This window comes from Chrysemys picta, chromosome 1 (genome assembly GCF_011386835.1).
Source record: "Chrysemys picta bellii isolate R12L10 chromosome 1, ASM1138683v2, whole genome shotgun sequence".
Classification (NCBI taxonomy): Eukaryota; Metazoa; Chordata; order Testudines; family Emydidae; genus Chrysemys; species Chrysemys picta.
This window is the reverse complement of record NC_088791.1, coordinates 256,852,975-256,877,948: the sequence shown is the minus strand read 5'-3', so window position 1 is coordinate 256,877,948 and position 24,974 is coordinate 256,852,975. Positions and strand designations below refer to the sequence as shown.

Sequence of the window (24,974 nt, the reverse complement as noted above, 5' to 3'; positions counted from 1 at the left end):
CATATGATGTACCTGTGTATACTTATCTGTACATACTTTTTCTAACTATTACTTTAAAGTTAAAAGAAAAGAGTTAACAGTTTGCAAATAAGTGCTATATTTGTTAAGGACAACACTTTGGGCAGAAGATGTTGTCCTCAATGGGAACTATTTGCTTCTGTTTGTAAACTTAGTGGGCAAAAGAGAGGCTGGCAGAGGAGCCTGTCGTAACATCTTGACAAATCCACTCCAAGTAAGGTAGGGGTCTAAAGTTCTTCCTTAGCATGAAACACTATATTCAACTCCTTTTCCCGCTCAAAGAAACACCTCAAACTACATTATTTTGTTATTATGTGAGTTTTATTTTAGATGCTACTGCTCATCCAGAGTTCCATTCTCCTTTGTCTTCATCTTGGTGGCCATCTGAGTCTAAAATATTTGGTTAAAGTTACCAGTAGTTAAATGGGTAGATAGAGTGCACAGGTGGGTTGGAGGGGTCTGTAGTGCAATACTAACTGGTAACATATACAGTATGTACAGCTTTCTATAATTAATCCATGCATTTTTGCATTCATTATTTCTAAGGCAGTTTAAAAAAGGATTTTCAAAACTCCACTGACCAGTTGCTCCTGAATAATAGTGGGCTGCTGGGGCTGTGCAAACGGCTTGGCTTTAATTAATATTTCCTGGCAATATTTTCCTTTTCACAATATAAAATTACAATACAATATAAAAATAATACATCTTTTCATCACAGGAACTCTTCAACACTGTCAAGTGCAATTTCGGTATTTTAATGCTTTGGGATTTAAGCTTCAGGTCCATTTTTAAAGTGCAAATTCTGCTGGGAGCAAGTTTCCAGAGTTTTCTTAGAGTATCATGTTCAGTACAAAAGACTAAGCTCTTGATCTTGCTCCTCAGGAGGGTCTGCATTTTAAATGAGCAATGCTCTTCCCCCCCTTCCTATGAGAGAGCCCATCCAATGGTTGTTAAGGATACTCCAGTTCCTCTTACTGTGGATGTAGTTAATGGGATGCCATAAATTTACATCATTAAGCTCTGAGTTCATCTTTACATCTCACTCTGAGAGATAGGCCCAGTTCCATTTTCACAAATGCTTTTCTCATTTTCCATTTTCTTCTTTTCATCCTCATCAAGTTGGGCTTCAATCTCAACTGGATCCACATAGGTGTAAAAATAAGCCATGATGGAAAATATAATGCAAACTGCCATCAGTAAAGCAGCAAACAGCACATATTCTGCCCACTGTAAAGAAACAAACGTTATTATTTATCTATAGGCATTTCTGTGGTTCACCATCATAATGCTGTTTTACACACACACACACACACAATTATGATGTGGCTTTAGAAGGGACTAGGTACCCAAATTACTTTGGACTTTTGAGATCTGTCCAGGTATCTCATGTACATCTAAAAATAAACCAAAGTATAAAGTCTGGGCACGCTGAGAAGGCTCTGCAGTCTGTTCCAGGTGATGCTGTAGAGTTACTGATTGACTGCAGATGAATCTCTATATAGTTCTCTTTGTCTAGAACTGTATTTACCCTAGTGCAATGGCTTTCAACCTCTTTTCATTTGCAGACCTTTAAAAAATTTCGAATGGAGATGTGGACCCCTTTGGAAATCTTAGACATAGTCTGTGGACCCTCCGGGTCCGTGGACCACAGGTTGAAAACCACTGCCCTAGTGGGAGCTAAACAGGCATGATCTTATTCCCACTGAAGTCTATGGCAAAGTTTTCACTGATTGCAGTGAGTGAAACTCGACCCCTCACATTCACTCAACCTTTCTGTTCTGTGTTTGTACAGCACCTAGCGCAATAGAACACTGGTCATGAAGAAGTCTCCTAGGCACTACAGTAATACAAATATATAACAAATTAATTATATAAATAAGTACTCAAGAGTGGAAAACCTTAATTAATCATGTTTTGTTTTCTTGCTGCTCAGCCTAGCAGGGGTCAGGAACGTCATAAAAGTCCACGTTTAAGAAGGGGGTCATTTTCCCCCCCTGAACTGAAGCCTTCTAATTAGAGTGGCACTGATACTTTCTGAAGGGATCCTGCCTAGTCCTCGTCGGCCAGAAGAACAGTGACTCTGAAGGTAGAGGTTTTTAAATAATGGGAGGGCAGAAAGGGATTCTGTGGGCCTCATCTGTGGATAGCAGAGGAACCCTGGTGGGTAGAGATTAAAAACATGTTTTTCCTGGGCTGCCCTATTATTGTCCCATTAGCCCAGTTGAGCTTCTACCATTTGCAGGAGTAGTCTTCCCCTCCTCCTGGTCACTGTAGTAATTTCTCTTTTAGGGTCCTGCACTTAGGACAGAAGAATCCCATGCATTACTACAGGCTTGGGACCGACTGGCTAAGAGGCAGTTCTGCAGAAAAGGACCTGGGGATTACAGTGGATGAGAAGCTGGATATGAGTCAGCAGTGTGCCCTTGTTGCCAAGGCTAACAGCATATTGGACTGCATTAGTAGGAGCATTGCCAGCAGGTCGAGGGAAGTGATTATTCCTCTCTATTTGGCACTGGTGAGGCCACATCTGGAGTATTGCGTCCAGTTTTGGGCCCCCCACTACAGAAAGGATGTGGACAAATTGGAGAAAGTCCAGCGGAGGGCAACAAAAATGATTAGGGGGCTGGGGCACATGAGTTATGAGGAGAGGCTGAGGGACTGGGTTTATTTAGTCTGCAGAAGAGAAGAGTGAGGGGGGGGATTTGATAGCAGTCTTCAACTACCCGAAGGGGGGTGGGGTTCCAAAGAGGATGGAGCTAGGCTGTTCTCAGTGGTGGCAGATGACAGAACAAGAAGCAATGATCTCAAGTTGCAGCGGGGGAGGTCTAGGTTGGATATTAGGAAAAACTATTTCACTAGGAGGGTGGCGAAGCACTGGAATCGGTTACCAAGGGAGGTGGTGGAATCTCCATCCTTAGAGTTTTTTAGGCCCAGCTTGATAAAGCCCTGGCTGGGATGATTTAGTTGGGGTTGGTCCTGCTTTGAGCAGGGGGTTGGACTAGATGACCTCCTGAGGTCTCTTCCAACCCTAATCTTCTATGATTTGCAACTTTCAAAAGGGCTGAACTAGCCTGTTTCATGAACAGTGCAGGAATTAGGAGTAGAAAAAGCTTGGGGGGGGGACACAGCTGGCAGGAACTCCTAATAAGATTTTTTTAAAAGAAGAGTAGTTTTAAAATGAATCTTGGAAGAACTAGAGAGTTCCAGCAGAATCTTAAGCAGGTGCTCCAAACTCCAATCCACCAACTATCTCTCTCCCATATAGTAAGGAAAGCGACTCTTCATGGTATGTAACCAAGGATATGAAGGAGCCCCTCCTCAGAACTGTATCTTAATATAGCACCCAGAAAATCTGGTCAGTGTGTACTGTATAGTATACACAGACTTTATCTAAGTAGGTCACAACAGCTTGTGTGATAATGTTAGTTACCAGATTTTCTCAGTGTTCTTCATATGGTCTAGTGAGGCCTTTACATCTGACCTGAGGTCACTCAATGGTAATTCTGCATGGCTGACTGTGGGTTTCAATGACTCTCCTCCAGCTAGTGTTTTTTTTTTTTTTATCACATGCTCTTGTCTTGTTGTTATAATAACTAAAAATCCACCATAGTAACGAAATGATGCAAAAAGAAGGCTATGAGGCTTATCTATGATTGTTCTCCCCTGTACCATAGCTGTATAGTATACTGAACTGATATAGTAAGCAATAAGAATACACTATACCAATACAGTTTTGTGCTAATGTCTATTTACCTGCTCACTGAGTTTTGATGCCCCAGCCACAATAAGAACAATGATGTTACCAACAGCCACAGTCAGCAGCCAGCCTGCCTGAAGCACCGATTTCATGTTGGAAGGTGCCTGCAGAAACAAGATATTTAATTGAATTGCTTTGCACTTTAACACATCTTATAAAAGTAGATTATGTAGGTTCATGTTCAATCTTCAAAGTTTAGCTGATTCTTAATATTAACCCAGGTAAAGAATGTGAGCGAAGCCAAACAGCAAAAATTAAGATGTTTGTACACCAATGCGAGGAGCCTAGGTAACAAAATGGAGGAACTAGAGTTACTGGTGCAGGAAGTGAAACCAGATATTATAGGGATAACAGAAACATGGTGGAATAGTAGTCATGACTGGAGTACAGGTATTGAAGGGTATGTGCTGTTTAGGAAAGACAGAAATAAAGGCAAAGTGGTGGAAACATTGTATATCAATGATGAAGTAGACTGTAAAGAAATAAGGGATGGAATGGATAAGACAGAGTTTGTCTGGGCAAAAATCACATTGGGGAAGAAAGCTACTAGAGCCTCCCCTGAGATAGTACTTGGGTTGTGCTATAGACCACCGGATCTGATTTGGATATGGATAGAGACCTTTTAAATTAAGTAAATACTAATGGGAGACTTTAACTTCCCAGATATAGATTGGAGGACAAGTGCTAGTAATAATCATAGGGCTCAGATTTTCCTAGATGCGATAGCTGATGGATTCCTTCACCAAGTAGTTGCTGAACCAACAAGAGGGGATGCCATTTTAGATTTGGTTTTGGTGAGTAGCAAGGACCTCATAGAAGAAATGGTTGTAGGGGACAACCTTGGTTCGAGCAATCATGAGCTAATTCAGTTTAAACTAAATGAAAGAATAAACAAAAATAGATCTGTGACTAGGGTTTTTTATTTCAAAAAAATTAAGGAAATTAGTTAGGGAAGTGGATTGGACTGAAGTACGTGTGGATCTAAAGGTGGAGGAGGCCTGGAATTACTTCAAGTCAAAGTTGCAGAAACCATCAGAGGCCTGCATCCCAAGAAAGGGGGAAAATTCATAGGCAGGAGTTGTAGACCAAGCTGGATGAGCAAGCATCTCAGAGAGGTGATTAAGAAAAAGCAGAAAGTCTACAAGGAGTGGAAGATGGGAGTGATCAGCAAGGAAAGCTACCTTATTGAGGTCAGAACATGTAGGGATAAAGTGAGAAAGGCCAAAAGCCATGTAGAGTTGGACCTTGCAAAGGGAATTAAAACCAATAGTAAAAGGTTCTATAGCCATCTAAATAAGAAAAAAACAAAGAAAGGAGTGGGACCGCTAAACACTGAGGATGGAGTGGAGGTTAGGATAATCTAGGCATGGTCCAATATCTAAACAAATACTTTGCCTCGGTCTTTAATGAGGAGCTTAGGGATAATTGTAGGATAACAAATGGGAATGAGGAAATGGAGGTAGATATTACCACATCTGAGATAGAAGCCAAACTTGACCAGATTAATGGGACTAAATCGGGGGCCCAGATAATCTTCATCCAAGAATATTAAAGGAACTGGCACATGAAATTGCAAGCCCAATAGCAAAAAAAAGTTAATGAATCTGTAATCTCAGATTCATTACTGTATGACTGGAGAATTGTTAAAATAGTTCCTATCTTTAAGAAAGGGAAAAAAAGTGATCCGGGCAACTACAGGCCTGTTAGTATGACATCTGTAGTACACAAGGTCTTGAAAATTTTTTTGAAGAAGAAAGTAGTTAAGGACATTGAGGTCAATGGTAATTGGGACAAAATACAACATGGTTTTACAAAAGGTAAATCGTGCCAAACCAACCTGATATCCTTGTTTGAGAAGGTAACAGATTTTCTAGACAAAGGAAACGCAGTGGATCTAATTTACCTCGATTTCAGTAAGGCATTTGATACAGTTCCACATGGGGAATTATTAGCTAAATTGGAAAAGATGGGGATCAATATGAAAATTAAAAGGTGGATAAGGAACTGGTTAAAGGGGAAACTACAATGGGTCGTACTGAAAGGTGAACTGTCAGGCTGGAGGGAGGTTACTAGTGGAGTTCCTCAGGGATCGGTTTTGGGACCAATCTTATTTAATCTTTTTATTACTGACCTTGGCACAAAAAGTGGGAATGTGCTAATAAAGTTTGCGGATGACACAAAGCTGGGAGGTATTGCCAATATAGAAAAGGACCAGGATATCATACAGGAAGATCTGGATGACCTTGTAAACTGGAGTTATAGTAATAGGATGAAATTTAAGAGTGAAAAGTGCAAGGTCATACATTTAGGGATTAATAACAAGAATTATTCTTATAAGCTGGGGACGCATCAGTTGGAAGTAACAGAGGAGGAGAAGGACCTCGGAGTATTGGTTGATCACAGGATGACTATGAGCCGCCAATGTGATATAGCTGTGAAAAAAGCTAATGCGGTCTTGGGATGCATCAGGCGAGGTATTTCCAGTAGAGATAAGGAGGTGTTAGTACCGTTATACAAGGCACTGGTGAGACCTCATCTGGAATACCGTGTGCAGTTCTGGTCTCCCATGTTTAAGAAGGATGAATTCAAACTGGAACAGATACAGAGAAGGGCTACTAGGATGATCCGAGGAATGGAAAACCTATCTTATGAAAGGAGATTCAAAGAGCTTGGCTTGTTTAGCCTAACCAAAAGAAGGCTGAGGGGAGATATGATTGCTCTCTATAAATATATCAGAGGGATAAATACCAGGAAGGGAGAGGAATTATTTAAACTCAGTACCAATGTGGACACAAGAACAAATGGATATAAACTGGCCATCAGGAAGTTTAGACTTGAAATTAGACGAAGGTTTCTAACCATCAGAGGAGTGAAGTTCTGGAACAGCCTTCCAAGGGGAGCAGTGTGGGCAAAAGACATATCTGGCTTCAAGACTAAGCTTGATAAGTTTATGGAGGGGATGGTATAATGGGATAGCCTAATTTTGGCAACTAATTGGTGTTTGACTATTAGCGGTAAATAAGCCCAATGGCCTGTGATGGAATGTTAGATGGGGTGGGATCTGAGATACTGCATAGAATTCTTTCCTGGGTGTCTGGCTGGTGAGTCTTGCCCACATGCTCAGGGTTTAGCTGATGGCCATAGTTGGGGTCGGAAGGAATTTTCCTCCAGGGCAGATTGGTTGAGGTCCTCGGGGTTTTTTGCCTTCCTCTGCAGCATGGGGCACAGGTCACTTGCTGGAATTTTCTCTGCACCTTGAAGTCTTTAAACCATGATTTGAGGACTTCAACGGCTCAGACATAAGTTTGATACAGGAGTTGGTGAGTGAGATTCTGTGGCCTGCATTGTGCAGGAGGTCAGACTAGATGATCATAATGGTCCCTTCTCACCTCAAAGTCTATGATTCTATGAAATGCTGCTGGTTCTTATTTAAGGAATTGTGGGAAGGGCAGGGAAAGATTGTGGAAGCAGTAAATTTCCAGTATTGCTTATAATACTGCAATTATTGTGTACAATGAGTGATTAACAAGCATATTTTACATATGACTCAAACTCACTGGGTACAAAATTGTTGCTGAAATCAGAGTTCACAATAACAAATCAAATTATATCTGTCTAGGTACTTATAAGGTACCCATCACAACAGTATATGAGCACAACATGTTACAGTACATATACTATTCATCAGAATGAAAGGAAAAGGACATAAAAAAGAAAAAGCACTCATGGCTAATATGTGAGACAAATTGGAGTGTCTTAAAAATAAGGGGAGAGAAATTATTTAGGGTGATACAAAGTGATACACAATTAAACTGATGCAAAAGGCTCTTATTTCAGTTTAAATAAGATTTGTTTTGTTTTAGCTTAAATTGACAAGGGACACTTTGAAGCTAAAACAAAATAAACCACTCTGAAATAAGAGTGTCCACACCGGAGTTTAAAAAGCAATTTAAATTAAACTAGCACAACGGATGTGTGTAGACAAGGTCTCAGTATCTATTCATTCTGTTTTTAGCTTTTCCCCACCCAGAGCTGGCTCCATAACAAGAAGCAGTACAGCCCTAGTGCCAAGAGTTTCCATTGGCAGGCAGTTTGTATGATGGAGTGACCTGAAGACTGGTGGTCAGATCATCAGCTACTGTAAATCAAATAGTCTGAAATCAACACAAAAGTCATTGAAAAATGCTAATTTACGCCAACAAAAATCTGGCAACTTCTGATTCGCATAGATGGTGGTGGTGATTATTTTTCTTTAGTGATTAGTCTAATTGTTTTTCTGTCTGCTTGGTAAAACTATTACATTCATCAGTAAAAGGTGAAGACATATCTCAGGAATACTAATGTTATTGATGGAAACCTCCTACCTGAGAATAGGAAAATGCCAGCCCAGTGACAGAGAAGACCACTTCACCACATGTCATAATGAAGTACTGAGGGATCTGCCAAGCCATGTGAACTGTATTGGGTTGGATATCTTCAACGTATCTGAGTTCTAGTCTGTTGTTGTTGCACTGAAATAATAATAATGAAAATGGTACATTAAAAAACAATGATGAAAATGTTGCATGTTTTCTAAAGATAAAAATATGCTATGAGATTTTCATCAGGGAGCAACCCTCCTATCTATGTTAAAATAAATCAACAGTGCATAGAGAATTTTAAATTAGTGATAATTTTGTAACTGAGTCCATATTAAGACCTTTAAGCCCTGGATATCTGACCAGACTCCAGGTTTTTAAGTCTGTTAGGCAGAAACTAGAACCCCTACATTATTAACTGATTCACCATACATATTTTGATTCAGAATGCAACCCATTACTTCCATTATTATTTTTATAGTTTATTAAAACTACATTAAGATAAAATATTCTAATATATGAGATAAGTCCATATAGTTATTTTATATTTCAGCAATAGCAGGTAATTTGTTCAATGGCAATTAAAACAAAATTAAAAAGTAATGTAACACAAAAGTTATTCTGCATCTTCTAGCAGCACTGGCAATTTACCTCTTGAATTACAATAGTGTATGCACTGCCATATCCAAATGGTATTGACTGATTTTTGCAAGTCAGTGAATTGTCTCCAAAAACAACAATCTCTTTTCTGAAAAACAAAGAAGTTAATCTAAATAACTCTAGAATTAATTGTACTTACATAATAATACCATGAATTCCATGTACTTTTTCTGAAGACAAAGACTATTTTTTTCCTGGAAGTCTTTGGATTAAGGTAAAGCAAAATACTTACACGCCTCTTGTAAAGGATGTATAATTGGTGGCAGAAAAACTCTTCACATCTGCAAGATAAGTACTACCCATTGTGATGTTGATGGTTGAAGCCAAATTGTTTATAAATCTTTACAAAATAAAAAGAATATAATACTTGCTTATAAAACATGACAACATAAGTAAAACTTACACAAAGCTAACATTCTTTACATTATATGCTGGCAAAGCAACAGATATTTGAAATAATTTTCCTCCCCCATCTCATTTGAATAGATTTTGATCATTTTTAAATGACATTTTCTCTTCTCTTTAAAAATGTATAGCTGATGCAAGAAGCAAAACAGAATCCATCTCCCTTTCCAGATGAGTCAATAAGTTAAAACCTGTTTTTTTCAGTAACAAATGAAGATTCAGGTTGAAGATGCACAGGAAGCAGAAATAAGATATTGACTATAAAGATGCCATTTTAACACTCAGCTGAAGTAAAGCAAATGTTTATTAACGATACCTGATTTGATTTTTTCCATCTTCTGACTTTGATGTAAGGCCATCAAGCAGCTAGTGGAAAAGACAATTATCATTAATAAGATATTTGTGTTGGTATCTTTGATATGCTATGATGTGCACTATTATGTACCAATATCCACTATCTCTTACTTTAGAATAAGACTCCAAGGGTAGATCCACAGAGTTAGGCCAGTGTCTAACTACTACTTTTGGTGCCTAAATACAAAACTTAAATCCTCATAACTTCAGCTGCCATCTAACTCTATAAGCAACTAAATTTCCACTGGTAAAGTCCCCATGGCACCTAACTTTCTGCTGGTGGGCACATGCTAAGACACCTTAATCCTAATGTTCAGCTCACACCTCAGCCCCAATAGGATACCCCACATATCTCACCTGTGGGGCCTGATCTGGTAGGCATTCTCAGAGGCTGTCTACCAGGTTGGACCCCAAACAAAACAGAAGACGAGGTGATGCCAGTGCTCCCCTTACACTTAATAAAGCAGGATATGGGAGAGACCCAGGTTCAAATCCCCACTATGCATGAGCTGGAGCAAGGATTGAACACAGGACTCCTACCTCACTACTCTAACCACTGGGATATACAGTATTTTGGGATGGGCCTCTCTCAACCTCTCCTGTTGAAGCCATTCCACCTTGTATGAAATATTTAAATATTAATTGGGCCAGAGAGAGAGAGAGTCATTGTTACTCTCGCTAGGGCACTCACTTATAAGACCCAGGTTCCAATCCCTGCTCCAATGGCTAAGTATTTCATAAAAAGTGGAACAGCTTCAAGAAAAGACTATATAGTATATAGCTCAGTGGTTGGGGCACTCACGTGGAACATAAGAGAGTTGCATTCAAATCCCTGCTCCAGCTCACGCAGAGAGAGAGAACTGAACCATGGGCTTCCACATTTTGGGCGAGTGGTCTAACTACCCGGCTTAAAAGTGGCACTACCACCTCCTAATTTTTATTTATTTATTTTGTGACAAAGGTCTGACTTAAGCGCCTAAATCGAGGCGATGGTTCATGGCTGTGAATCTTTAGGAGAGGGAGGTGCCTCCTGCTCATCCAGAGATGGGCACCTACCTCTGGCATTTCCTATTGACTAGCTTGGGCAACCCCCCCCAAAATCAGCTTGCTGACTTTTGTGAATCCCTTTCTTAGGGTCTTACTTTCCCTATGCACTGGATAGGGAGATGTGTTGCTTAACTCGGAGCTGTGGATTCCACGAGGTGACAGGGCACCTCAATGCTAGGTGCTGTATCATGGAGGCCTGGTCAACACTGAAAATTTAGATCAACATAGCTATATCATTCAGGACTGTGAAAAATTCACATCCCAGCATGCCGTAGCTATGCTGATCTAATCCCTGGGGTAGATGTGAGCAAGTCAACAGAAGAATGTTTCTATCAACCTCGCTACCACTGCTCAAGGAGGTAGCTTATCTACATCAATGGAAAAGCCCATGCCAACACGGTAGGAAGCACCGGAGTTACAGCATCATAGCTGTGCTGCAATAGCACTAAGTCCCTTTTGTGGACCTGCCCCCAAGTCTCATCTTTAGAGTTTTGTTAATACATGTGATTGTTGTGAAGCATGAAACTAAGACCATCCATTTAAAATTATTTATGTTTATCCAGAAATGTTTAAACTATATATTAAATTACATTAAACTTCACTTGAGATTAAAACTCTCCATTTAAGAAGATTGGAAGGGTATACTAACTAGGAATTAAACAAGCTTACCAATTCAGTTTGGATGCCACCTGTATTTTTTAGTATAAGAGTATGACGTTCTTTTCCCAGAAAATTAAGAGACTGATTTAAGGTTTGATTTCCGTAGGCTATATTCATTCCTGTTAAGCTAGTAGTGTCAAATGTCAGATAGTTTGTCTATATAAAAAAAAAAGAAAGAACATTTGCTATGTATATTCACATAACTGTGACTCTATCTATGCATTTATCAGAATCCTGCTGACTCAAGAGTTCTGAAATTTATTAGGTATGTTGCACATGGTCTCTGGTACTTCATACATGTCTCATAAATCTCACTGAAGATTTTTGTTCACTTTTCTGCATCTAAAACCACTGTAATCATTTTGTCCATAAATGGTTTTGGTTCATTTCTTTCTTCACACAGACCTTTCCACCCCCACACAATCCCATTTTGGGTTGAGACCCCCACGATTACAATACCATGAAATTTCAGATTTAAATATCTGAAACCATTAAATTTATGATTTTTTAAATCCGTTGACAATGTAATTGACCAAAATGGACTGTGAATTTGGTAGGGCCCTACTCATAGAGTGAGGAAAAGGAAGTATCTCTGCATTGCTAAACCTCCATAAGAACTGGTACTGGTTAACATCCTTGTTGAAAGGCTCAGCAGACAATCCAAAGACTGTATGGGATGGAGGCTGCACTATCGTTGAATGCTTCCTCCAGAACAAGGTTGAGGCACATTGGCACTGCCATGTGGAAAATCCTGCACTGTCTCTGTTGGTGCTGTACCTGTACCATGGTTAAACAGAGGACTTCACTCCTCTGTATCAATTTAACATCTGGTGGGAGCAACAAATTTACTTAGAAATAGAAGGAAAATTATCAGCATTTCCACATACTGCTGTGAATGAAATTCTTGGTACTCTGAAGTCTGGGTGAAGGAAGAAATGAACCAATTATGTGAATTCCAATACTGGGGGGTTGCTGTGGGGGATATTGTGCTGCTGCCTTCAGAGCTGGGAAGCCAGAAGGCAGCTGCAGGCCAGGCACCCAGCTCCTGAAGGCAGCACCATCTCCAGCAGCAGAGCTGAAGGACGGATGGCAATACCATACCATGTGACACGCACTTCTGCGCTGCTGCTGGCAGCAGCGCTCCTTTCAGAGTTGGATTCCCAGCCAGCAACCATGGAGTTTCCTGCATTCAGGGAAGTTTCCCAGAGATTAATCTGACCCAACCTTGGGAGTGGCCCATGCAGAGGAAGAGGAAGTCCTGTTCTTCCCTAGCCCCTCCAGGACTAGCAGCAGGAGCCCAGCGTTTGGGAATTAAAGGATCCTTGTGCAGGTTGTGTGTGTGTGTAGGGAGGGGGAGGGTTTGACCACGGCACCCCCCTGACCATGGGGCCCTGCACAGTATCCCACTTGCCCACCTGTAAGGCCAGCCCTGCCCCCCCTTCTAAAGTGACGACCCACCCATACCATGCCACCTCACTTCTGCACTGCTGCTGGCATCGCTGCTTCCTTCAGAGCTGGGCTCCCAGCCAGCAGCCACCGCTCTCCGGCTGCCCAACTCTGTGAAATCTGGTCTCCCCTACAATAGCCAGATTTCACAAGGGAGACCAAATTTCAGAGTCTGTGATGTGTTTTTCATGGATGTGAATTTGATAGGGCCCTAACTATGAGTATGTAAAGTACAATGTGCCCTGACTTCAGTTGAAGTCGCACGCTGCTACTGTAATAGAAATTAATAATAGTAATGCATATGGATATTTGTCAGCTAGAACTGGACTGAGAGGACAAACTAATTTCACAAAGACCAACTACTAGCCATCAGATGGTAATAACTTTTATTCACCACAGACTTATCCTGAACTGGATTTGAACTGATACGCTACAGGTGGAAGACTCTCCATCCCACTGCTAAACCTTAAAATCACCCAGTCCCTCCAGAATCATTATTTCATAGATATCACTTCTATAGAAGTGAAAAATTGACCTAAGTTATGGATGTGGAGTGAGTTCCCCTTGCTGCAGGAAAGAAATAAACTGTTTGATGACAAGAAGAGCAAGATGGCCTGAAAACATAAACTAAATTCTGATAACTCTCACCAGCTTCTCATGCTAATAAACTTTTTTGGTCCTCTGTTTAGCAGGAAAGCAGAGCTAATAGCAGATGACATCAAAAGGCTGAGGTGTTTAGTATCTATTTTGCTTCAGTCTTCACTAAAAAGGTTAATGGTGACTAGATATTTAACACCATTAATATTACCACCAGGGAGGGAATACAAGCCAAAATAGGGAAAGAATAGGTTAAAAATATTTAGATAAGTTAGACATATTCAAGTCACCAGGGCCTGATGAAATTCAATCTAAGGTACTTAAGGAACTAGCTAAAGTAATCTCAGAACCATTAGCTAGTACCTTGGAGAACTCATGGAGGATGATGGGTGAGGTCCCAGAGGACCGGAGAAGGGAAAATATAATACCTATCATTAAAAAGGGGACCAGGGCAAAATCTGAAACTGAGGCCCCCACCCTTCCAAAAAATTTGCAGCCACAGAAATCATTAAACCAAGGGTGCAAAAACACTGAAGGGAGGCCAGTGTGTGAGGGGGAGTTGGAGAGCAAGCCTGTCCTGCATTCACCCTGCAGCAGCAGCAGCTCCTGTCCCGTGGGGATGGGCTCAGCTCCCTGCACCAGGCATTGCAATCTGAAGCATGGCACTGCAGTACCACTCAAGTTTGGCCCAGCTGACCCTCTGTCATGAGGGAGGGGTGGCTGGGCATAAACTGAGTGGTACTGTGACCATGTGCACCAGGTTGCAAAACCACTTGGTTTGGGGAGGCCCCTCTCCAAGAGGGGGCTTAGGGCAAACTGGTTCTTTTGCCTGCCCCCACATGGGCGGCCTTTAAGGGGAACAAAGAAAACACAAGAAATTATAGACCAGTCAGCCTAACTTTGATACTTGGAAAAATACTGAGACAAATTATTAAAAATCAACTTTGTAACCAACTAGAGGATAATAGGGTAATAAGTAATAGCCAATATAGATTTGTCAAGACCAAATCATGTCAAACCAACCTAATTTCTTTATTTGACAGGTTTACTGGCCTAGTGGATAGGTGAGAAGCAGCAGATGTGATATATCTTAATTTCAGTAAGGATTCTGACGTAGTCCCACATGATATTCTCATAAATAAACTAGGGAAATGTGGTTTAGATGAAATTACTATAAGGTGGCTTCAAAACTGCTATAAAGACCACACAAGAGTAGTTATCAATGGTTTGTTGTCACACTAGGAAGGTGTAGCTACTGGGTAAGAAAGCTGTTTTTTTACAAAATGATTAGTGACTTTTTTCTCCAACATTTTTATTAAAAAGTTTTTAAAAACATCGTTGAAATGGTTATCAATTTTTTCATTTACTAAAATGCAGATTTTCAGTAAACAAAACATTTAAAAAAAACTTGTGAAAAATTGAGAAAATAAGTTTTATTTTTTTTTTACCAACTCTAATCATTACTCTTTCTTACCGCCATCAGAGATTCCACAGACATATTTTCAACTCCAGGGCCAATGTCAACTTTTGCAACATCAGTGCCTAAATTTATTACTTTGATTTGGGATTGCCCTTCTTTCGGGAAGTTTGGAAGAGTTTTCTTGGTGAAAAAGAGTGAAATAAATTAAACAGTAAGTAATAAATATAATATAATATATAATATAATCACAATGACCTTAGTACTTATGAAGAAAATTGACATTTGCACAACACCTGTGATTAACACATATGGTGACAACATGTTTCCGTATGCTTCCTCACCCTCTATACTAGAAAGCCTAAGAAAAGGAACTCCTTTTTTCTCAGCAAGACTTCCACAACCCCATACACCTATTATCCATTTTTCTTCTGTGGTTTGCTGTCAACATCAGGACCCTTCAGGACTCAGGATACAGGCATCAGGGGCTCCAAGGCTTTCTCACAGTCTACAACAGGCCATATTTCTGAATTCCCTTTCATCCTATCTTCTGTCCCATTTACAACAGGTGATGACTAACCAGGGTGTAGCCATAAGTGGGACCCTTTAGCAGGAAGGTATCAGGCCAAAGAGAGAAACCAGGCTTCATTTTCACTTCCAACCCATTCTGACAAGAAGATGCCACCATATTAGTGGATAAAATGGCCTTTGTACCTGTGTGCACTGAGATTTGGTAGAGCCATATGCATTTTCATTTCTTTCCCACAAGTACTACCCTACCTAGCTTTTAATGTTATCTCTTTTCCATTGTCCGCATATATCACTATACAAAAATGCTCTCTGGTCTTTTTTAAAATTTCTATAGGTAGCTAATCATTTTGGGCAAAGTTCATCCCTGGGCACGAAGCCAGCATAGGGCTATTTAAGTCCCCCCTCCTCTCAAAACAGGACATAAAGCAAGATGGAACTACACTATTTATACCAGCTGAAGATCTAGCCCTTTAATCTTATCTTTAACAAGCAGTGTTGAAAGTAAAACTCATTGTATTCCAATGGATTCACACAGTAAATCAACAGCATTTCACTCTTAATTTGTGACATCACATAGCGCTGGGGTTGTGTCACACTTACCCTCCACTCAAAACAAATCAAAAAGGTCAGATATGCAAATGAATTCCTCAACAAACCAAAAAACTAAGTCTTCTGGTTTTAAACTTTGAACTTCAATTAAAATTAAAAACCCATAACAAAAACAGATAAGAATACGCTGCTGAGGAATTCTTCTAGCTTATTAATTTTATCATAGATCACATTACATTCCATGACACATATATACCAATACGTTCCCTTCCCTCTTTTTTTAATAAAAACATTCTTGGTTAATTCGTATAGAAAGAAATGATTAATTGCCATGGTTTGGACCACTTGCACTCTCACCAAAATCTGTATAGTAATTAAAAAGCTAAATAGCAATATCATCATTTGGTTGTGTTCGGCTTAACTTACATCGATTTGCACTTGTACCAGTGCAGCAGCAACAAAAGCCAGAGATGCAAGAAACATACCAACTGTAATCTTCCTCAGGGGCCTAGTATAGCAACAAAAAACATGAATGTTAGGAGTAGTATTAATCCAAAAATTCAGCTGTGAGTTTCCATTTCATTATGGAGAACATTAAGATGACTATCGATAGTATATTATTACCCTGTGAGTACTGATATGGTTACAGAAAATACCCTTTTAAGCCTTACATATCTCAGTGTTAGTTCCCAGTTACCATTTAGGGAAATCTAGACTCCTTGAAATTACATCTCTAGTCCATTTAATAATCTGTTGCTCAAGATCTATATGGCTCATTTCTATGATTAGCCATCATCTGAACAATTATTAGGTTTGCACAGTTGACCTAAAAAGTCTGATTTACTCAGAAAGGGAACTTAACCCATTTAAGGCTGCAAAGAATAAAAAGAGCTACAGAAGTGCATAGTTATGGCCTGTACAAAAGGGAGATTACTTATTATGCATATACTACTATGTTCAAATCTGGAAAGTACTGAACTAAAAAAAATTCAGGGAGATATGGTTTTTAGGTCTAATGACATTTTAAGAAATTATTAAATTTAGTACCATGGCAATAAAAGTCAGTCTAGGGCAGGGATCGGCAATCTTTGGCACGCGTGAAGCGGCGCGGGCTGAGGGATGTGCTGGCCGCTGCTTCCCGACGTCCCCATTGTCCCGGAACGGCGAACCACGGCCAATGGGAGCTGTGATCAGCCGAACCTGCCAAAGGTTGCCAATCCCTGGTCTAGGGCAAACTATCTATTTATGGCATCAAATAATGGCTGTGGAGGGCCCATGTATGAAGGAGCCAAGTAAAATTTTCATTCCCAGGAAAGAATATAAAAGGTTCTACCTCTCTGATGTAATCAAAATCTTAGTGGGAAGAGGATGGGAGGGCCAGCAAGTTTGTAATAGGGGAAGTTCACATTCCCACAACAATTTTCATAAATGGATAAAAGCTAAATGTAATAAATGGGTCAGAAAAGAACAGTACAGTCAGGAAATTTGATTTTTAAATTTCTCTTACCATTTCTTTATTTGATACTAAATTTATCAATAATGCCCATACATCAGTTGTGACTGTTTGTTGGGCACACTACAGTTGTAGTACTAGAAACGTGGGTTCCAGACTTATATAAAATCAATGAGGAAAGCAAGAGAATCAGAGGAAAAAAACTCAGGAATATACTATAAATACCCAAAACAGGGAACTTTAATTTGAAACCCTGTAAAATAAATTAATTAAAAAAATAATTAAAAAATTCCAGTTACAAAATTCACGTAGCTTCTTTATAATGAATCACCCCTTCCTAAGACTCAGTTATGAGAGAGCATCTGGATGAATTCTAGCCTAATTTTATGTCTTCCTGCCACTGAGTCTTAACCTAGAATGACTCCTAAAAATGGGAGACCCATTTTATAGTGTATAGAATTATCTAAATTTAGGGAAAAGCTCTTTTTTCAATTGAGTTAACTCAAATCAAGCTAACTTAACACACTTGAAAACCCTATTAAGCCAACTTGATTGAGTTAACTCAGTGGAAAAAAGTACCCTTTTCCCTTAGTTGTTTCAGCCAATGAACCTTTTCCTTCTTTCCAAACTGCATTCCTATCCATGCTATATTGCTAGTAACAGATGGTGCTACATGAAGGTATACATAGCAACACTCTCAACTAGAGCTGGTGAGGAAATGGTTTTCATGTTCCATTAATATTTTTGAGAGTTCAAAAAATTTTCCTGTCTTGATTCTGGGCAAAAAGTTAAAATCTCAAAAATCCTGGTGAACCAAAAAAACCCAAATTTTTACCATTTTGGGTCAATCAAAATATTCTGTTTTGATCATTTTTGTTTTGATTTTGCCCTTCTTTGCAACATTTTTTTCAGTCTAAATAGTTTAAATTTTGAAAGAAGTAGTCATTTTGAACCATAAAAATGAAATTTTTAACTTTGACACACTATTTCCAAACTTTTTTTCTTAAGATTTACTTGAGTCAGGAAATTTGTTGAACCTGACCCTACTTTGCTAACAGTTTAGTTTTCACTGAATTGGCATTTTTTGACAAAAAGTGATTAATCGAAAAATTTCTGGCCAGCTCTACTCACAACATAAAGTGCAGTCTAAGATCTACCAGAAAGTATATCTGGCTTCTCCCATTCTGAGGCAAAAAGGTACTCCCACAAGATAGGAGTAACTATGTGTCTATTTTTTATAATACAAAACAGAAAGAAAGAATGAAGGAAGGAAGAAACCAAGGGTGAAATCCTGGTTCTGTTGAAGTCAATTGGATTTATGGCATTGACTTCAAGGGGGCAGGATTTCATCTCCACGCTGTAGTTTGCCCCCTGCAGCTGGGTTCGCCTTCTCTTTGTTCTTAGAGCTGTATATATGATTGCAACTAAGGGCATGGCTACACTTGCAGATGTAGAGTGCTTTAAGATAAACCAGCAATAGGAGAGCGCAATAGGGAAAGCGCTGCAGTCTGTCCACACTGACAGCTTCAAGCGCACTGGCGTGGACACATTTGTGGCACTTGCAGCGGCATTTGGAGCGGTGCATTATGGGCAGCTATCCCAGCATGCAAGTGACTGCAATGTGCTTTTCAAATGGGGAGTGGGGTGGGGTGGAGTGTGACAGGGAGTGTGTTGTGTGTATGTGGGGGAAGAGAGAGTGGGTTTTTGGGGGCTGAGAGCATATCAGCATGAGGTCTTGTAAGTTCAGACCACAGCAGACTCCCCTTCTCCCCACCCCGCCTCTGTCTCTCACACACAGCATTCCACAGTAATGGTTACTTTCTCTCAGAGCAGATAAGCATGCCGGTTGTCGGAAACAGAGCTTTGAAAGGGCACATCCGCATTCCTGCAGTGATTCAAAAACAATGACAAGAGTGGCCTCTTGAATTAAGGGGATTATGGGACATTTCCGGAGGCCAATCAGAGCACAGTAATGCAACCCCTCGTTCACACTGACGCCAGGCATTGTAGCCAAGGCGCAGCAAATGTTATTCCACTCACTGCGGTGAGGTACCAGGAGCACTCTAGCTGAGGAGTCAGAGCACTCTACGTGCCTTGCCAGTGTGGACGGGTCGGGAGTTGGGCACCCAGGGCTGCTTTATGAGCTCTAACTCGCAAGTGTAGCCAAGTCCTAAGTGTTTCAGTAACATAAAATACTTTTTATATTAACTCATTATTAATAGTTCTACTCCTTGGATTTCCTTATCTTAGTGAAAGCTTGCTCTGTCATAATATCATCAACATAGCACTTTAAGATAAATCATTAAAATACACCTGAAGCTTAAATCAGGCATATGAATTAACTTACGTGAAATTGAAGTGGCATTTTTTAATTAAAGGATAAACCACAGCGTCTACAATTGGGACCATAACAACAATCAGAATCGGGTTCACGGTCTGTTGAATGTAAATATCCAGAAAAAAAAGTTAAGCACTTTCCAAAGTCTTTTTTAAAATAGTGATTTAAAAAAAAGTCTTTGAGGAGTATGTAAAAATATCACAAATGTAGTTTAGTGTACCTGCATCTGGTCTGGCTGGATCTGAATAGCTCCCTAAGGAAAAGAAAAGGTAAATATATTTTAACATTAGAAGACTGAAAAAATGCATAAGAACAAATGAAAAGTCAATAATTCTTTAAAACTTTAAGTTAAAATAACCTACAAAGTTTCCATCCATTGTTGTGGCTTGTAATGTCCATCTTGATCCCTTAATAAAACAAAGTCATAATGAAATGCTACAATAAAGCAATCTGTTCTAGTTACTCCTGAATTTTTTTAGAAAGGGAAGAATAGAGGGGGTGGAGAATCAATAATAAAGGAAGACAAAAACTTTCCTTAGGATTACTTTTTCCTCTGCCAATCTTTGACAAAGGTCTGATCCTGAACTACTAAAGGAAAATGTTGGACTTGCAATGGGGTCTTTGGAGGCAGCTTTATGGCTGTCTTCCACAGTGTCTGCACTGGGGGGATCCTCCCCCAAACAGAACTGGGGCTTTTAGAGGCCTTTTATGCTGCTCCGGTCTTTTTTACCCAGCATATAAGAGCTGGAACCAGGATAAGGATTTTATCTTTAATATTTTTGCTGACATTGTGTCAACTTAGATTATTTTGTAATATATATGTTTGAAATATTAATTGATCATACACTTAAAGCTTCACAAGAGCAGCTAGTGTATAATAGGAGAGATAAATAAAATAACTTACTAGGTACAGTATATAAATAACTGTGTAATTCATAAGTACCATTTTTCATTATCACCAATTTAAATTCTGCCCACTGATTTCACAATATAATGATTGAATATAATTGTACATGTACTTGCAAAAAAATTACACTTTTTTTCTACCTTACCTGCTGATCAAAAAGTGCCCAAAACATGGGGAGAGGAATATACAGGAAAAGTACCCTCAAGACCATCTTAGTTTGTGTAATAAGTCGTTTCTATAGTGAAGAACAGTAAAAAAAAAAAAAAAAAAGTTGCTAAAAATAGGTAAATTCAACAAAACCACAAGTTTTTTATATATATAAAACATATATATATATATGTGTGTGTATATATATACTAAGACTATTACTATTATTCATATTTTATTCATACTATTGCTATTCATATATTTTAATTCACATTAGAAACAAAGGTCCTGATCATGCAAGACTTAGACACATGCTAAACTTTACAGATTGTGTGTAGAGCTTTAGACTTCAATGGAATTATTTACAGTCCTTTAAAGTTAAGCACATGTGTAAGTCTTTGCACTACTGGGGCCTAAATTAAGATGAAGATAAGAACATAACATAAGAATAGCCGTACTGGGTCAGACGTCTTCAGAGAACTATCCACGATGACTCCAAGGTCTCTTTCCTGATTAGTTGCAGCTAAATTAGCCCCCATCATATTGTACGTATAGTTGGGGTTATTTTTCCCAATGTGCATTACTTTACATTTATCCACATTAAATTTCATTTGCCATTTTGTTGCCCAATCACTTAGTTTTGTGAGATCTTTTTGAAGTTCTTCACAGTCTGCTTTGGTCTTAACTATCTTGAGCAGTTTAGTATCATCTGCAAACTTTGCCACCTCACTTTTTACCCCTTTCTCTAGATCATTTATGAATAAGTTGAATAGGATTGGTCCTAGGACTGACCCTTGGGGAACACCACTAGTTACCCCTCTCCATTCTGAAAATTTACCATTTATTCCTACTCTTTGTTCCCTGTCTTTTAACAAATGGACAAAAACGGACAAAACGTGTGCAGGTGTGTGTGAGGAGAAAGGACAAGAGGGGTTATGTAAATAAAGTCCACTGTTACTCAGTAAGGTCTGTACATATATGTGATGGTTACATTGAACTAGACTTTGTTTTTGTTAGTTTGTGTTATTTTATCTCATTTCTGATAGATGATGTTTCAGAAACAAATTTTTAAGAGGGATTTGAACGATAAGGTGGTTTTGAGGAGCATTTTCAATGAACAGGGGCTACATGGAAGATGTCATGTAGGCAGGAATCAGAGAGGAGACAGAAGGGAGGTTGAGATTTGTGTAACCATTGAAAAATCATCAGGGAGTGCGGAAGGCCACCTAAAAGGAGACATATAGATTGGGGATGAATAGCTGAATGGCTTTAAAAGCCATGACAAGGAGTTTGAACTCAGTATGGATTACCAATGAAGGAATGCAATATTATAATAAAGGGCCTGTGCAAAGCAACACATTACTGCATTAGTTACATATTTTCAAGCTTATTTTCACAAGCATGAAGGCTAGGAACCTCAGCTGGTGTAAATAGTTATAGGTCCTCGGTTTTGAAGGGCCTATGATAATTTCACCAACTGAGGTTGTTTTTTGTTTTATTAGGGTTGGAAGAGACCTCAGGAGGTCATCTAGTCCAACCCCCTGCTCAAAGCAGGACAAATCCCCAGACAGATTTTTTTTTGGCCCCAGATCCCTAAATGGCCCCCTCAAGGATTGAACTCACAACCCGGGGTTTAGCAGGCCAATGTGCAAATCACTGAGCTATCCCTCCCCTCTAAATCAGTGGCAGAGCCAGGAACAGAACCCAGGTCTTCTAAGTCCTAGACCAGTACCCTATTCACTAGGCCACATTGATATTGCCTCCCTTATATTTTTTTTAATGTAAGCTTAGATTCTGGAGCACAATTCTGCAGCTAGAAGTGGATTCTCTGACAAATTTCTTGACCATGGAGTCCATAGGGCATTAACTACAATCCTCATTAGTGTAATGTGCATTGTTCGCATGTGTTATCATATATATTGTGTGTTTTCATTCAAAGTGTATTTTGAAGCTGGATTGTTTATATCAAGGCCATAAAATCTACACTGGAGATAGAATACTTGCTATCATATTGAAACTGCTACCAGGTAATTTTAAATATTTGTTCTTAGAGAGAAATACATTTATGTTCAGCCCACTAGAGTTTCCTCAGTGTGATATGTGATCATGCACAAAGCCCTGATACCTGGAGGACAATCTGAAGCTACATTAAGCCATGATGGTAACCATCCTATCTTGCCAGAGCAGTAAGATCTAACTAGAACACTAGCTTCTGATTACTATAGACAGACACAGCATTATCTCCCCGGTATTTGGTATGGGGTTGCATAACTAGTGAACAAGGCAGATGGAACAAAAAAGAAAAAAGGGAGAAAGGCATTATCTATCTATCCATGCACACGTGCTCATGCACACACAAATGATACTTACATCATACTTTTCACTAGCCCAGTCCAGCCAGTGTTCTCTTTTGGGGAACTGTTTTCTGCGATGCTGAAATCTGTTTTTAACAGCAAACTGTGAAAAGAACATTAATAAATTTGGATTAATTACACTGAATACCATTTAAACATGATGCAACAAATATTTGTAACTACAAGGTTAAAGTGACTTCTAATAATAAGAGAAACTATCTTTCAGAGCAATTTATATTCTTTTTAATTTATTTTTATTATTATTAAAAGGTGAATGTTTCTAAGAAACTGTTTTAAACACTTAAAGGAAGTGTTCTGCTATATGTCTCATATGTCTTGGATTCAGGAAAACATTCCCAATATTAGAGGAAACCAAGCAATTCAGAAAAATAGGTAGTGCCTCTTAACACTGGGTGCTGCTGGGAATTCTCTGAGGCCTTGTCTACACAGGTTTTTGCAGAGTACACTTTCAGTGTTTAATAAAATAAGAAGATAGTTTCAGTTTTACACAGCAATTCTTCAGAATGGAATTACACTTTAAAGATAAATTTTGTTTACATGAAACATTAATATTTTCTAATGAATTCCTCATGCCAACAACAAATATTATGTAGCTGTGCTAGAGTTACACTGGCAGACCTGTATGTGGGGAGCACAGGACTGGAATAACGGGGGTACTACAGGTCAGGATTGAAGGAACCTGCATTAAGCTCCACTGAAGTCTCTACCACAGTTGGACCCTGATCTTGCTTGAGGCCTCAAGGAACCATGATAATACAACTAACTACATAATAATAACTAACATTTACTGAAATTAAGAGACCTTAGCAGCTGGATTGTTAAAAAGTGGTTGATTTGAAATTAAGTCAACGCAGGATAATTTAAGGGGTGGGTGGGTGGGTGTGTGATACAACTCATTAGGCTCAATTAAGAAAAACAAATCAGAGTGAGTCTCAAAAACTCAGAAGCTTCTTTTACACCAAAATATCAGATTAATTATGACAGAAATAATTGCAACATTATGATGGAATTTTACTCCTGACTGAAATGGAAGAAACAGTTTGCAAACTACAAAGTTTATGAAGGTCATAAAAATTATCGATGGGTGATAAAGACTAACTCCATTTGAAAAGTCCAGCCATGCTTTTCCAGGTAGTCTGGCATTACTTACTCCAATGCATTTGGAAACCTGGAGCATTATATTGCCTTGAGGATGAGCTTTCTTGTACATTTTGCTTCCAAGTATGAACACCACTACAATAAGTAAACAGAAAAACATTTCAGGATTGACTGAAACTAGAGGAAAATACTTTGGTATACAAAACATAATGACAAAGAGGTTAAAACAAACCAAGCCTGAGTGGGAAACAGCATTTTAAAGAGCAATAAAACAGTTATTTACATATTTTTCAATTAATTTTTAATCAATCTAATATACTTTATCAGATTCCTAAACAGATTCTTATGCAGTCCTCATTCAGGCAAACATCTGTTGTCTTCAGTGAGTAGGCAGTTTGCCTGAGTAAGGACAAAAACAAAACAAAACAGATGGGGGCCTTAGGTCTGGGCCTGCTGAATTTCCCTAATACAACCTATAATTAAAGATGTAATTTTGGAAGAGCAAGTGTATTGGATATTGCAGCTATTTTATCCTCTATGAACTCTGAAAGGGTTCTTATAACAAAATAATTCCTTGGTCTTTGTACTGCAATGCTCATTGAGCAGTGCAGCTGGTAAAATGCAGTGTTTTTTCATAAGCAAGTAAATGGTTACATACAGAAGGACAATGCAATATTTCACCAATGCATCTGAAATTACTGTATTAATATATTACTATTCTGTGCTCATCTTAATCTTGGATATTTGATTAAAGCTTTGAAAAACCTCCCTTATTTAAAGCTTTCACATTTATTTACTGCCCCTGAATGCTCCAAATAGTACCACATAAGCTAAAGCAAACTATGTAATGCAGAACA

The 24,974-nt window shown here is 39.0% G+C and overlaps 1 protein-coding gene and 1 long non-coding RNA gene across 3 annotated transcripts in view; one reads left to right on the top strand and one right to left on the bottom strand.

The window, feature by feature from the left end:
* Positions 1–109: 109 nt before the first annotated feature.
* Positions 110–3,748, top strand: LOC135983098 (uncharacterized). The gene is made up of 3 exons (XR_010600593.1): positions 110–237; positions 1,952–2,104; positions 2,308–3,748. It is a non-coding gene; the product is annotated as an uncharacterized LOC135983098 (long non-coding RNA).
* Positions 321–24,974, bottom strand: part of SLC15A1 (solute carrier family 15 member 1) — a 50,417-nt gene continuing 25,763 nt past the window's right edge. The window contains exons 9-23 of one of the 2 annotated variants that reach the window (XR_010600587.1): positions 24,170–24,252; positions 23,015–23,101; positions 20,643–20,732; positions 19,953–19,997; positions 19,811–19,843; positions 19,600–19,688; positions 16,226–16,307; positions 14,777–14,902; positions 11,269–11,415; positions 9,515–9,564; positions 9,026–9,074; positions 8,785–8,881; positions 8,140–8,286; positions 3,772–3,879; positions 321–1,245 (exon numbers count right to left, since the gene is read on the bottom strand). Coding sequence is in view for 1 of the 2 variants with exons in the window: in XM_065592646.1 (XP_065448718.1) it covers positions 1,051–1,245; positions 3,772–3,879; positions 8,140–8,286; positions 8,785–8,881; positions 9,026–9,133; positions 9,515–9,564; positions 11,269–11,415; positions 14,777–14,902; positions 16,226–16,307; positions 19,600–19,688; positions 19,811–19,843; positions 19,953–19,997; positions 20,643–20,732; positions 23,015–23,101; positions 24,170–24,252 (1,487 nt within the window). In the remaining variant the exon portion in view is untranslated. Of the gene's footprint in view, positions 1,246–3,771; positions 3,880–8,139; positions 8,287–8,784; positions 8,882–9,025; positions 9,134–9,514; positions 9,565–11,268; positions 11,416–14,776; positions 14,903–16,225; positions 16,308–19,599; positions 19,689–19,810; positions 19,844–19,952; positions 19,998–20,642; positions 20,733–23,014; positions 23,102–24,169; positions 24,253–24,974 lie in introns of both variants that reach the window. The other variant, XM_065592646.1, reaches the window with a different exon arrangement.